Source organism: Emiliania huxleyi (genome assembly GCF_000372725.1).
Source record: "Emiliania huxleyi CCMP1516 unplaced genomic scaffold EMIHUscaffold_10, whole genome shotgun sequence".
NCBI lineage: Eukaryota > Haptophyta > Isochrysidales > Noelaerhabdaceae > Emiliania > Emiliania huxleyi.
In genome coordinates, this window is record NW_005202427.1 from 978,441 (window position 1) to 991,299 (window position 12,859).

Below are 12,859 nucleotides of genomic sequence, written 5' to 3' on the forward strand. Positions count from 1 at the left end.
TCGCCGCGCGTGCTGCTAGCGCGCTCAGTCGTGCCCACCATGGCGGTCGAGACGGACACTGCGTCGCCGAGCGCGACGCCGACAGTCGCCGCGGAGCGGTACGTGGCGACCAACCGTTTTCGCGTCAAACAGGGCCGCGGGGCGGCCTTTGAGAAGCGGTGGGCCGAGCGCAAATCCCGCCTTGGCATGCTCGACGGCTTCCGCTTCTTCTGCATGCTGCGGCTCACGGGCGAGTGGGACGGCGAGGCGCCGAATTACATCTCGTGCACCGTCTGGGAGGAGGAGGCGCAGTTTGACGCGTGGAAGAAGGGCGACGCCTTCAAGGAGGCGCACGGCGGCGGCACCATCGGAGGCGTCGCCTCGATGGTGCTCGCGACGATGCAAAACACAAAGGGCAAGCCAAAGGTCGCGCTGTGGGATGGGCTGCTGCCCGTCTCGGTGGTGCCGCCGGCGCCAACGCCCGGCACCCGGCGGCGCGAGGCGGACAGAGCGGTGAGAGGACGCATCCTTCACGTCCGCCGCTGTGGACAGGCGGGTGGCGCGAGGTTGAGGCCGACGGCAAGGCGATGCTGGACGGCGAGGTGTACGTCGCCATGAACCGCTTCTCGGCACCACGGCCCTCGCAGAGGAATTGGCGAAGCGTCTGCCTTTTCACGGCCCTGCGGGTGAGCAGGTGCTGCCCGGCATGGAGTCCGGCTTTGAGCAGCGCTTCGCCTCGCGCGAGAGCACGCTGGCCAGCCGCGACGGCTTCCAGGGCTTCCTGCTGCTGCGGCGTGACGGCGCGCCCGACGACGGCTTCACGCACTCCACTCTCTCGGTGTGGCGCGACAAGGCGCGCCGTTGGGGGCGGGCGGAGCGGGAGGGGTGTGGGGGGGGGGTGGAAGAGCGTCGCAGGTGGTTCACGCCGTCTGCTGCAAACAGGCGGCCTTCGAAGCGTGGAGGGGATCCGAGGACCGCGCGGGGAAGCCAAAGCCGGGCGGAGGAGGAGGGGCGGGAGGAGCGGACGGCGAGGGAGGGCCGCCCAAGGGGCCGCCGCAGATGTTCGCGAAGCCGCCCGAGCCGTCGTTTTACGAGGGCATTCTCGTGCTTGAGTCGGCGCGCGGCATTTGAGAGGGGGCAGCGAGCTCTCCTGTCACGCTGTGTGTATGGCTCGATCGATGTACCGCGACCTCTGAGCTCGGTCTCGGGTGCACGCAGGAGATAGATAAGAGTTGGGTGACGCTGACGGGGTATCACTATCAGTCGCCTCAAAAATGCTCAGAGGCTGACGAGTGATGACTGATGTGTGTGTGGCGCGCGGCTCTTGCGGGCGCGCCGCGCGGGCTCTCCATGCATGGTCCGCGCGGACCGCGCAACGCATGCGGGGACAGACGGCCTGACGGGTCATGCAAAATAAATCTCTGAGAAATATTCGAGGGTGTATCGTCGATGTCCCAAAGTCAGCGTGGCGGAGTTGCGAGAAGCGATGGGCGCCCCTCTAAACGCCCATAGCGCCCCACCGCCTCGCTCGCCCGAGCCGCTCCGACTGGAGGGCGCTCCGCTCGCCCGGCATCGAGCCGGTGCACCACCTGCCCCCAAACGCGGTCCCGGACCCCCCTCGTCGCCAGCGGCAGCCGCTGGCTCGACGAGCAGCACCCTCTCGGCCGCCGCCTTGGCCCGGCCGCCGCTGTCGCGGCTGTCGGGCTCCGCGACAGCCGTCGACCACCGACCAGAGGTAGCTGGGCCGCTATGGATGCGGAAGGTGGGGCGACGTAGTTGTCAACTTGTAACCCCGCAGCACCGTTCTCAAGTCGGCGAACTCACCATTTTATTTTCGAGTTTAGGTCTCGCGACGGCTATCTCGACCCGGCGCTCGGGATCTGAAGCTACGAGGCCTGGGTTGGGGCTATCAGTGGGCTACATGCCGCTTGCCGCGGCTCCTAGGTCGACGAAACGCTCGCGCTTCACCCTCCCCCCCTCTGACGATAGGTGTCTGCGCCGCGCGCTCACCGGCAAAGAAGCACACAGCGGGCGATGGCGGCGCGCGGCGACGCTTCTGACTCAATGGAAGGTCGCCCACATACCCTCCAATACGACAACGCCGTAGGTGGGTCGAGACTGCCCTCCACCCGCTCGCGTTTGCCTCCCCTACCCGACCGGGTCGGCTCCCTGTAGATGGCGGTCGAGACACCTTCACTGCGACCCTTCTGCCCGCGACAGAGGCGCCTGAGCGCATGGGCTACACGGCCCCTCGAGGCGGCCCGCGGGGCGGCGGGAGAGAGCTCTCCCGCCGTCGTGGCGCACCATATCACCCGTAGAGGCCTCTTTGTAGTCGCCTTTTGGCACCTCCTCTCTTCACGCCGCCGATTAGACCCCGCCGCACCGCATCACCGCCCCCCTCCCTGCCCCGTCGCCCTCCTGAGCTCTCCCCCCTTCGCTCCAGTCACGCACAGGACGGCTGGGCCATCGGTCCGCGTGCCAGGCGCCCGGGACGTCCGGGGAGCGGCTCCGTATTTTGAGCCCTCTCGGGCCACTCTCGGGCGCGTCCGCCGGCCGGCAGAGCACCGCTCGGGCGACTCAGACGGCTCGCCCGACCAGCGCGCTCGACCGTGCCGCCCCCACACCGTCAGTGGCGGGCTCGGGGGGGGCGGGCGGCGTCCGCGCACCCCTCGTGAGGGTGACCACCGCTCTCCTCTCACCTCTCCCCCCCCGCCCGTGGCACCCCACACTCGTCCCTCCTCAGGGGCGCAAGGCGGCACGTTCAACGCTTGCCTCGGCCCACCTCGCCATCTCGCCCGCCGCCGCGGCCAAGGTGGTGGCCTCGGCGGCCCAGACGAAGCCCGTGCGGCTCGTTTGGGAGCCGCGCGCCGTCCCTCTCTCGCCCGCGCTGCTCACCACGCCCAAGCCCACGTGTCCCTCCGGCCGCAGGCGCCGCCGGGGCGCAACCAGCGCCCCTCCCGAGCACCTTCCCGGCAGGCAGCGCCTCCGTAGCGGCGCTGGCGGCCCCTGCGAGCCGGCCGGCACCGCGAGTGCGTACTCGAAGGCGCGCGCGTCCCCTCTCTCCCCGGCCCGCCGCGTCTCTCAAACTCTGACCACCCCTCCCCCTCCCGGGTCAGGCGTGCATCGGGCGTACAAAATGGCCGCGGGGCGCAGCTCCAGCGACGCTGTCTCTTTGGCCCGAGCGGTGGGTAACTCCCTGGCCGGGCTCGGGCCCTCTCGGGCTGCTGCGAGCTGCGCGATGCGAGTCCCCTCCGCCGCACGGCCGTGCCCTTGCCCCTCTCACCCTCCGACTCCGCCGCAGGACCGGTCTGGCGACCCGGGACGACCGCCTAGAGCAGCATCATCGACCATCCCGACCCCGTGGGGGTCGGGGCGGGCCAGCCAGACATGAGAGCGCCCCTCCCCCCCTCTCGCGGCGCGTCCCCTCCTTCCTCCCCGCACCCCGCCACCCGGCTCGCCGCCCCGTCGCCGTCGCGAGTCAGCCCTCGATCAGGTACTGCCAAAGGCGGCCGCAAGCAGCACCATCGCTACCAGCGCCACCGCGCCGGTGCTGGTAAGCTCTGCGGCCCGTGTAGCGGCCCCTTAGCCCGTCGCCCGGGCACATGGCGCCCTCACACCGCTCCTCGCCCCCGTCTCGCAGGCCAAAATCGTCGACATCGCGTCGGCACTCTCGACGGCGCGCCTGGGCTCGCAGAGGGCGGCCTGGGCGGTGCAGGGTGACTGGACTGCCCCCCTCCCGCGGTGCGCCAAGCCTCGGGGGTCGGGGAGACCATCTCGGGTCGCCGAGGGGGCGGGTCGGACGCCCGATCCGGCTGCTGGCCGGAGGACGTCGCCGGCTCCGCGATTTTGGGCGCCCCAGGCGCCTCCAGCCGGGCCGAGCGGCGCCAGCTGGTAGCTGGGGCCGCAGGGCGGTCGGAATCTCGAGGACCCTCCCTAAACCGCTAGCGCTAGGCCGCTAGCTAGGTGTAGGCTAGCCCAATCGACTATCAGTGCTCAGCTTATGCGTGAAAAGGTTGGTCTGTGTGTTTTTCACTTGGACACTTCGAGTGCAGTCGGTATAAACCTTGGAGCACTTGGAGTGCAGTCATCAGCCTCACATCCAGGGCCGGGGAGCTAAGAAGCGCACCCAGCGGGCCGGATGATCGGGATCGGGTTGCGGGCAAGAGAGCCCTAGCCCCGGGGGTGCGCGTTCGCAGGGAAAGGGCCTTAAAGTAAACACGGGTCTCCGAGGGTTAGTCCGCGCTCCAGGTTTCCCCTAGCTATAAACCTTGGAGCACTTGGAGTGCAGTTATTAATTAACCTCACATCCAGGGCCGAGGAGCTGAGAAGCGCACCCAGCGGGCCGGATGATCGGTGTCGGGTTGCGGGCAAGAGAGCCCTAGGCCTAGCCCTGGGGGGTGCGCGTTCGCAGGGAAAGGGCCGTAAAGTAAACACGGGTCCCCGAGGGTTAGCTCTGCGCTCCGGGTTTCCCCTAGCAGCGGAACGCCCCCTCTACTCGGGGGCTAGTAGACACCAGGCACTAGCACGACAACACACCCATTCCTCAGGGGGGGTCATAAACCGAGCATTTTTTAACCACGGCCGGAGCCTCCGCCAATCCAATGAAGATGCTGCGGCCCGGCCTCAAGATCCTCGACGGCGGCCTCTCCACCCAGCTCGAGAATCACCACGGCGTCGACCTCACCAAGTACCCCAAGCTCTGGACGGCTGGCCTGCTCGCCGACGCCGCCGGCCGCGCCAAGCTGCGGGCCGCACACGACGCCTATTACGCCGCCGGCGCGTCCGTCATCCTCTCCTCCTCGTACCAGACGAGTCCGGGCACGGACACCGCGGCGCTCGCCGCCTCGATCGAGCTCGCGCTCGATGCGCGCGACGCGGCGGCGCCCGGCGCAGAGGCGTGGGTGTCCTGCGGGCCGTACGGCGCCACGCTCGCCGACGGCTCAGAGTACCGCGGCGACTACGCACTTGGCGAGGCGGCGCTTCGTGAGTGGCACGGCGCGCGGCTCGCGGGACTGCTGCCGCCGGACGCCCCGCGCCGCCCCGACGGCCTCGCCTTTGAGACGCTGCCCAGCATGCCGGAGGTGCGGGCGATCCTCTCGCTGCTGGCGGAGCCGCGGTGGCGCGAGATGCCGGCGTGGCTGTCCTTCCAGTGCCGCGACGGCAGCCACCTCGCCGACGGCACCCCGGTCGCCGATGCGGTCTCCGCGTGCCGCGCCGCCTTTGCGGCACGGGGGCCCGCGCGCAGCCTGCTCGGCGCCAACTGCGTGTCTCCGGCGATTGTGCACGAGCTGCTTGATGCGCTGCTCGCGCCGGCGGCCGAGGGCGCGCTCTCCGGCGTGGTGCTGTACCCCAACGACGGGGGTACCTGGAACGCGACCGAGCGCTGCTGGGAGTGCGTCGGCGGCGAGCGCAGCTTTGCCGACGCGCTGGCGGGGGAGTGGGCGGGCCGCATCCGCGCGTCGGGGCTCGAGGCGATCATCGGCGGCTGCTGCTCCACCGACCAGTGCACGGTCCGCGCGCTGAGCCGGGCGCTCAGGGCGGGATGCGCGGGGGAGTGACCCGGAGCGTGGTTGGATCGCGGCCGGGACGCCGGATGGCCGCATGTGAGCAACGGCACGCGTGACACGTGAGGCCCTGCGGAACACACCCACACGCTGCCTGCAGTTCACGCTGCGAGAGAGGAGGAGGAGAGAGGTGCGGGAGAGCGTGTCATGATGCGACGGTGCATCAGTCACCTTATGCCACAGTCGCATAATCCGGATATGCGACGGCGTGGCACAAGGTGACTGAGGTACACCGTCGCAACCTCGCACACATGATGCACGACAGACAGCATGAATCAGCTAGAATGTAGAAAACGAGACTACAGAGTCCCGGACCGGCGACCGGGCCCGCCCGTGGCTCGCGCGTCGCCGGCCCCGCGCCGCTCGACCGCTCGTCCGCGCTCGTGTGAATATCCGTCATTCAGTAGTGAATGCCCGAAAAACATAAAAAGGCGGACCCTTTATACAGCTCACTCGTCTCCTCACAGCTCACACACAGCGGGTCCCTCCTAAAGTTTTTACCGGTCCGTAAAGTTCTCTCTCTGAGCTCTACATGCATACAGGGACTTTCACTCAAAGTCACACACTTTCCGGGGAGCTGTGCGTCACCGCTCGTCGAGGTCGCCCGCGCTCACGAGCTGAAAGTTGGCCTCGGCCTTGAGGATGAACAGTCTCGCGGTAGGCCAACCGACAACGAGCTCTGCAACGTAGATGCAGAGCAGTAGCGCCTGGTGAGGGCATGGTCATGGGCGCTGTCTGCGGCCGCAGTCCGGGCCCAATGCGAGCTGGCTGGTGCGAGCGGGCGCACCGACATCGGATACTCCACCTGCAGCGTGATCCACCCGAGGTAGTGCTGAGCGGTGAGAAAGTAGACGTGGATGACCGCCTAGCGTGGCCGGCCCCTTGGTGAGAGGGCACGGAGGCTGGCGGCGCAGAGGTGGGAGGAGAGCACCACGGCCAGCGTTGAAAACATAAACGGACCAAGCAGCTCGATCCGCTCGTGGAGGTTGCCGAGGCAGCCCAGTGTCAGACGGATCGGCTCAAACACGGCCCACGCAATGTAGAGCGTCGGCGACAGGATCACCACGTGCAGCGGCGGCTCCCACACCGACGCCTTCCACAGGAAGAGACAGATCCAGCCGGCGGCCCACAGGGCAGAGAGCACCGAGTTGGCGCAGACAAGCTGTTGCAGCAGTGTCGAGCTGGCAATCTCGTGCCTCGCCTTGGGTGGCTGAGGCCGCACTGCACCATTCACCGCCGCAAAGAGCCGCTCAAAGGCGGTCGGCGGCCGGCGCTCGGGGAACAAGTGCTCCGCCGCGGCGGGAGAGAGCCGCTGCGCGTCGCTCGTCTCGGGCGGGGCAGCGGCCGGCAGGGTATCGTCCGCCTCTGGCGCGAGCGGGGTGGCCTCCGCTTCCTCGGCGCGCTGGCGCCGCCTCGCGGACATCCCGGGAACTGGCCGTGCACGGCGTTGCAAACTTGTCGCATCCATGTAACCGATGTCAGTGCTCGCCGTTTATTACTTTTTTGTCCAGTTAGCTCGCCTCCCCCGTCGCCGGCCCCGGTGTGCCAGGCGGATGTAACGCACCGTGGCCGTACTCGAGTAAGTAGGCAGCAGTCGGCGCTCTTGCGTTGGCCTGGTACGAGAGTTTCCGGCAACCCAGAGGGAACCAAAGAGTGAGAGGGTCCCCAGCAGCAGCACTTTGCGTTTCCGGACGGAGGTTTGCTGCGGACTTTGAGCAAGCCCGCGATTTTAAAATTTTTTTTGAGAGCGCCTTCGTTGTTAATAGTACAAACCCAATGGTCCCTTGCGAGCGGTCCGTCGTTGCAGTCGCACACACTCACACGCCACGCCGCACCGCGCGCCCACCCGCTGCCCCGCCCAGGCGGGAAAGAGATGAGGAGATGGGACAGCGAAGGAGGAGCACAAGCACGTATGGGAGGGTTCAGTAATGCGCCACGCTGCCCGGCGTCTCTCACTTTCCGGGACAGCCCCGCCCTTGTGAGGCAGGAGAGTGACGGCTACCCCGTACGCCCTGTTGCTTCTACCCCGACGCCGACCGCCCATCCGCCCCTCCTCGCTCCCGCCTCGAATGCTCCGGACCCCGACAAGCCGCCCGACGTTGGGCCTCTGCCCCGCACGCTCCCGCCCCTCTGCCCCTCACACACACCCAGGCCCGACATGCACATACAAGACAAACCCGGCGTCCTGCTCTCAAAAGAAAAGAAAAAATGGGAAGGAGGAGACCAGCGGGGGAGACTTCCCGCCTATGCAACACCCCAGAGAGGGGCTGCCATCGCCGAAGCTGTGCCTAAGCATAACTCCCAAACCCGCAGCGGCCCGGGGGGCCTTGGGGGCAGCCTGCCGGACCGCTGTTGCACGGGGCTGAGCACCAGGAGATGAGTGGAATTGATGGATCGGGCTGCTGTCCGTGCCTCCCCTCTATACGTCAGAGTGGGACCTACGCCGCGCCGGGTGAGGAGCGCGCCCGGTCCTCGACGGAGCCGCGCGCCCCAAACGACCCAGGCGGCGAGTAGTCGTCCTCGAACCTTCGACTCGTAGTCGCCCGTGATTAGCGCCCCTCCTCCCTCGCCCGTCCCTATTCATACTGCTCCCGAGGCGCCCGCGGCATCTCGCCGCCCATCTTCGGCCACGCGTTGTAGTCGAAGATGGCGGCGTTGCGCCTCGCGACGATGGCCGAGTGCACTTGCAGGAAGCGCTTGCGCTCGCTACTGACCCGCCATCGTTCGCTGTCGGAGGACGCCTTAGCGGCCTTGATGTCGAAGTTGGTGTTGAACCACGTCGCCGCCTCGTGCCCGATGCCGCCACGCGTGCTCGCCGCCCATGTCATAAAGTCGCAGTTTTTGGCGTCGCACGCCCTGAGGGAGGGTGTAGAGGATGTAGAGTGTAGAGCACTGTAGAGCTGTAGAGATGTAGAGCGCTGTAGAGCTGTAGAGCTCTACATCCGCCGCGTGACGAGGCGCCTGCGTTGTAGAGCGATGTAGAGGCGCTCTACAACGTGAAATCTCTACAACAAACTCTACATCATAAGCGGCGAACGAGGCACGGTCGCTCTCCGACATGAGGCGCGTTGCACTTGCCAGTGCTGCCCTGGCCTTCTGTCTGCCCGCCCAATGGGTGGCAGATGCCTCTGCTGCTGTGGCATGCCTCACGGCTGCGACTGGCCGGCGCCTCGGCGCGTCAGCTCGGCTCGGCGTAGCGATCGTGGCCAGCGCAACTCGCCTGGACTCAACGCTCAGCCAGGAGCTCCCGCACGCGCTGGCGCGAGTCATGGCGCAGATAAGGCGTCTGAATGCTCGCCTCGCCTCGCGCAAATGCGACCGTCCTCGCAGCCGACAGTCCACCGCCTGCTAAAGAAGCACAGCGACGAATGCGGCACCGGCGACACATGGCAGGCTCATGACGCAGTTATAGGGTGTTGTGTGCCGTCAGAGGGACTCTCTGTGTGTCAGGGATAGTCAGGGCTGTCCATCAGAGCTTCACTAAGCTCGGTAAAACCCCATTAGCGCGGCTCGACCTCTTTGAGTCACTGCCTTCCCGGCGGTTTGGCTGTAGAGCCTCTACAACAAACTCTACAACAAAATCGCGCTCTACATCGCTCTACAACGCAGGCGCCTCGTCACGCGGCGGATGTAGAGCTCTACAGCTCTACAGCGCTCCAGAGCGCTCTACATCTCTACAGCTCTACAGCGCTCTACACTCTACATCCTCTACACCCTCCCTCAGCGCACGCCGCTGCCTTGGCCTTCCGCTTCGTCGCCTCAGCGTAGTCGGTGGCTAGGCGCTTGCCGCTCGCCAGCGGGCGCAGCCTGTCATGGTGCACCGCGGTGACGCACGTGCCGTCGTACACCACGGCGCGCGCCGACTCTGCATAGTTGCCGAAGACGCCGTCGCCCCTCTGGTACGGGTTGGTGTCCGGATCGTGCGCCTGCGTCGGGTCCCTGCAGCCGAGCCTCACCTCCATGACCTTTGCCGAGGCGCCGAAGGCGCGGGCGACGTTCGTGACGTGGGTGTTGAGGGATGTGTGCCCCGTGGCCAGCCAGCCGCCGTAATTTTTTTTGTTCTGGGCGATTTGAGGGAGGCTGCCTCTGCAGGAAGAGATGGCCGCCGACCGTACCCGCCTGGCTGCCTTTTACCACGCGGCGCCCTTCAGCCCAGCTACCCCGAGCTCGCTCATCCCCGCGCCAGATCTGACTCCTCACGCCGAGGCGTTCATTGGGGCGCAGCCGCCGCACAACGCCTTTACTCCTCTCGAGCCCATCCCTTACCACGGCACGCACGCAATCGCCGGTACGGCGCGCAGCGACAGCGCGGCGAGCGAGGCCAAGCTCAGCGCGGCGGCACCTGAGTTCAAGCCGAAGCCGCCGCCCAAGCTCAACGCGGATGCGCCCGCCTTCAACCCGAGTGAGGCCGCGGCCGAGCAGAAGCAGCTGCGGAGCCTCGTCGCCGCTTCCGAGGCGCAGCTCGCGTCTCAGCGGAAAGAGATCAGCGCGTGCAAGGTGCGCTGACCGTGCGCAGCCGTGCCCGACCCATCCTGCCTCGGCCACCGCCCACCGCCCACCCCTGCTGCGACACAGGCGAGGGAGACGGCGCTGGCCACGGAGGCGAGGGAGGCGCGCGCACTGGCGCAGTCGCTGGCGGAGCGAGCCGACCTGGCGGGACGCCAGCTCAGCGCGGCGAACGCCGAACGCGGGCGCGTCGAGATGAAGCTGCACGACGCGCAGCGCGAGGCGGGCGAGGCTTGCCGTGCCCGCGCCGAGGCGGTCGAGCAGGCGAGGCGCGGGCTGGAGGAGGAGCGGCGCCAGCACGCGGCCGCGATCGGAGAGGCTCGACACGCCCACGAGGCAGAGCGAGAGCGGCAGAGGCGCGAGCACGAAACGGAGCTTGCGCGGGCGCGCCGGCTGCACGCCGAGGAGACGACGAGCCTGCGCGACCAGCAGAACGAGCTCGTGCAGCAGAAGGAGGCGCTCGTCCACCAGCTCCACCTGCTACGCCGCAGCTTGCAGCAGAACCGCCCGCCGCCGCCGAACCACCCGCCGCCGCCGAACCACCCGCCGCCGCCGAACCACCCGCCGCCGCCGAACCACCCGCCGCCGAACCACCCGCCGCCGAACTTGCCCCTCTACCGCGCCACCACACCGCCGCCGCCTCTGCCGATGCCGCCGCCGCAGCTACCGATGCACGCGCCGCCGCAGCTCGGGATGAGGCAGCCCCCCCCGCCGCCGATGCCGCCGCCGCCGGCAGCGGCAGCGGACCCGGTCCTCGCCCTGCTCTCGCAGCACCCGCTCGCCGAGCCCGGCGCCCCGCGACCCAACCCGGTGCCGCTGACTCGCCGGGCAAACACAAACAGCCTCTGTGCCATGGGCGGGCGCCGGTCGCCGCGCAAGGCAGCGGCCAGGCCACCTGCGCACGCCCGGCGGCCCGCCTCGCATGGCGCTGCGCACAAGCCTTGCGAGGGGCTCTCTTTCGGGCAGCCTCCGGTGCCCATCTACCGCAGCCGCGGCTGAGTTGGACTGAGGTGAGGGTGATCTCACCACAATCCTTCATCATCCATCATCATGCATCAGCCTCCGGTGCATGAGATCAAGGTGTGCCGCCAGGTTGCACGGGTAGAGATGGGGTCGGGGAGGGAGGGGGGGGGGGGGAAGGGGTCCGGGGGGTGATGACTGCGAGCGACGAGTGCTCGGCTGGCTGATCCGCCTCCGGCGCCAAGGGGGGAGGGGGGGGGGGGGGGAAAGGTATTCGGGCGTGTGCGGGAAAAGCCCCCCCACCGCCTGGTGCGCGTCTACCAAATCTGGACAAAGGCTGGAAGAATGGCGGGATGGAGTCGTGCCCCTGACGGCCGTCGGCGATTATGTGTGACTGTGTCTCTGAGTCTGGATCGCGGGATCGCCGAGATCAGAGCGGAGAGACAGACGATTCATTCAGACGATGCATGAGAAGTTGAGTATGAACACCAACATGTACCAGGCCACGCGCGCGCACGCCATATCGCGCACTAATCGCGCGGTAACACCGACCGACGTCTAACGTGTAACGAGACTAACGAGTGCGCGGTCACACGCCAAACCGGCCGGCTACCGTACACCGCGTACCGCTACCGGGATGGGGGATCGGGGATGGGGCGGGAACCGGGTAACCCTAACCGCAAACGCATAATCCATAAAACCGCGGCGCGGCCCGCCCGCGCCCCGGCGGGGGCGTGGCGGCTGGCGCGGTGGCCGGTGGGTTTTTTCCTTTTCGGTCTCGCGCGGTCCGCGGATCTCGCGGTGGACGGTTGCGCGCCACGCGAGAGGCTCTCGGCACTCGGGAGAGGGGGAGAGGCGCAGACCGCAGAGCCAGAGCGCAGAGCGCAGAGGCCCCGAGACCTCACGACCCGCAGCACACCCCCACACGCGCACCCAGTCCAAGATCGGTCTCGCCGCGAGATCTAGGCGTCTATATTTGTAGATAGAGAGAGCTTATAGAGGGATGGGATTACACGCGGAGTTTCTCGGCCGTATGTCGGAACGGCGCAGCACCCTCTGCACGGGCGGGCCGTCCCGCGAGGGGTGGGGAGGGGGAGCGCCGGCCGCCGGTCCCCGAGCGGCTACTGACGTTTACATGATGAGATACATGTGCGCGTGGGCGCCGCCCCGGCCACGCCTCCCTGCGCTGGGCGCGGCTGCGCCGTGAGAGATGCCAGAGGAGGAGGTCGAGCCCGATGATCATCGCTTCCGAGGCGGCGTCAGCGGCCGGTTCGCCGAGAAGCCGAATTTGTGCTTCTCTGTCGGCTTGAGGATGCGGAAGGAGCACATCAGGCTCTCGTCTACCGACATGACGGCGCCCGCGTTGTCAAACTCGCCGCAGTAGTTTGGCGCCGAGAAGATGGTGACTAGCTGCCGGTCGGCAAAGAACTCGTACCCGTCCTCGACAACCTGACGGCAAGACCAGTGGGGGGAAAGAGCTCAGCGATGTCTCCTCCGCCAGCCACAGCCCGCCCCGCCGCAGCAACGCCCCGTTGCAGCAACTCCCGCCGCATCCCGCCCCGCCGCATCCCGCCCCGCCGCCGCCTCCCGCACCTGGTGCGCGCGCACGACGAGGTCGAAGTCGTGCTTCTGCAGGAACTTCGAGACGACGTCGGCGCCAAACGTGAAGGAGACGCCGCGGTCGTTCTCCGCCCACCCCGTAATATCCGCCTCCGGGTCCGACCAGAGCAGGTCGCAGAGCAGGCCCGCGTCAGGCACCTGCCCCGCGCGCGCGCGCGACTACCGGGTGAGCAGCGGAGCGAGGGCGGGCGCCACAGCGCACGCGCGCGGCAAAGGGAGGAGCTCCCCCC

The 12,859-nt window shown here is 67.9% G+C and overlaps 5 protein-coding genes across 5 annotated transcripts in view; 3 read left to right on the plus strand and 2 right to left on the minus strand.

Annotated features, from left to right (window-relative positions):
* The first annotated feature begins 307 nt into the window (after nucleotides 1-307).
* Nucleotides 308-1,241, plus strand: EMIHUDRAFT_433333 (hypothetical protein). The gene is made up of 4 exons (XM_005793729.1): nucleotides 308-463; nucleotides 532-608; nucleotides 674-832; nucleotides 922-1,241. The coding sequence occupies exons 1-4, from the start codon at nucleotides 364-366 to the stop codon at nucleotides 1,108-1,110; spliced, it is 525 nt and encodes a 174-aa protein (XP_005793786.1). The 5' UTR covers nucleotides 308-363; the 3' UTR covers nucleotides 1,111-1,241.
* A 3,339-nt stretch (nucleotides 1,242-4,580) lies between these two features.
* EMIHUDRAFT_199689 (hypothetical protein) lies at nucleotides 4,581-5,537 on the plus strand (the record flags this gene model as incomplete). The annotated part of the gene is made up of 1 exon (XM_005793730.1): nucleotides 4,581-5,537. The coding sequence occupies one exon, from the start codon at nucleotides 4,581-4,583 to the stop codon at nucleotides 5,535-5,537; it is 957 nt and encodes a 318-aa protein (XP_005793787.1).
* A 590-nt stretch (nucleotides 5,538-6,127) lies between these two features.
* Nucleotides 6,128-6,966, minus strand: EMIHUDRAFT_199690 (hypothetical protein; the record flags this gene model as incomplete). The annotated part of the gene is made up of 3 exons (XM_005793731.1): nucleotides 6,128-6,250; nucleotides 6,331-6,408; nucleotides 6,475-6,966. The coding sequence occupies 3 exons, from the start codon at nucleotides 6,964-6,966 to the stop codon at nucleotides 6,128-6,130; spliced, it is 693 nt and encodes a 230-aa protein (XP_005793788.1).
* Nucleotides 6,967-9,641: 2,675 nt separating this feature from the next.
* EMIHUDRAFT_97578 (hypothetical protein) lies at nucleotides 9,642-11,048 on the plus strand (the record flags this gene model as incomplete). The annotated part of the gene is made up of 2 exons (XM_005793732.1): nucleotides 9,642-10,040; nucleotides 10,119-11,048. The coding sequence occupies 2 exons, from the start codon at nucleotides 9,642-9,644 to the stop codon at nucleotides 11,046-11,048; spliced, it is 1,329 nt and encodes a 442-aa protein (XP_005793789.1).
* A 916-nt stretch (nucleotides 11,049-11,964) lies between these two features.
* Nucleotides 11,965-12,859, minus strand: part of EMIHUDRAFT_351312 (hypothetical protein) — a gene marked incomplete at its 5' end in the record, with an annotated part of 2,722 nt that continues 1,827 nt past the window's right edge. The window contains 2 exons of the mRNA XM_005793733.1: nucleotides 11,965-12,458; nucleotides 12,603-12,788. Of these exons, the coding sequence (XP_005793790.1) occupies nucleotides 12,249-12,458; nucleotides 12,603-12,788 (396 nt within the window). The 3' untranslated portion in view covers nucleotides 11,965-12,248. The remainder of the gene's footprint in view (nucleotides 12,459-12,602; nucleotides 12,789-12,859) is intronic.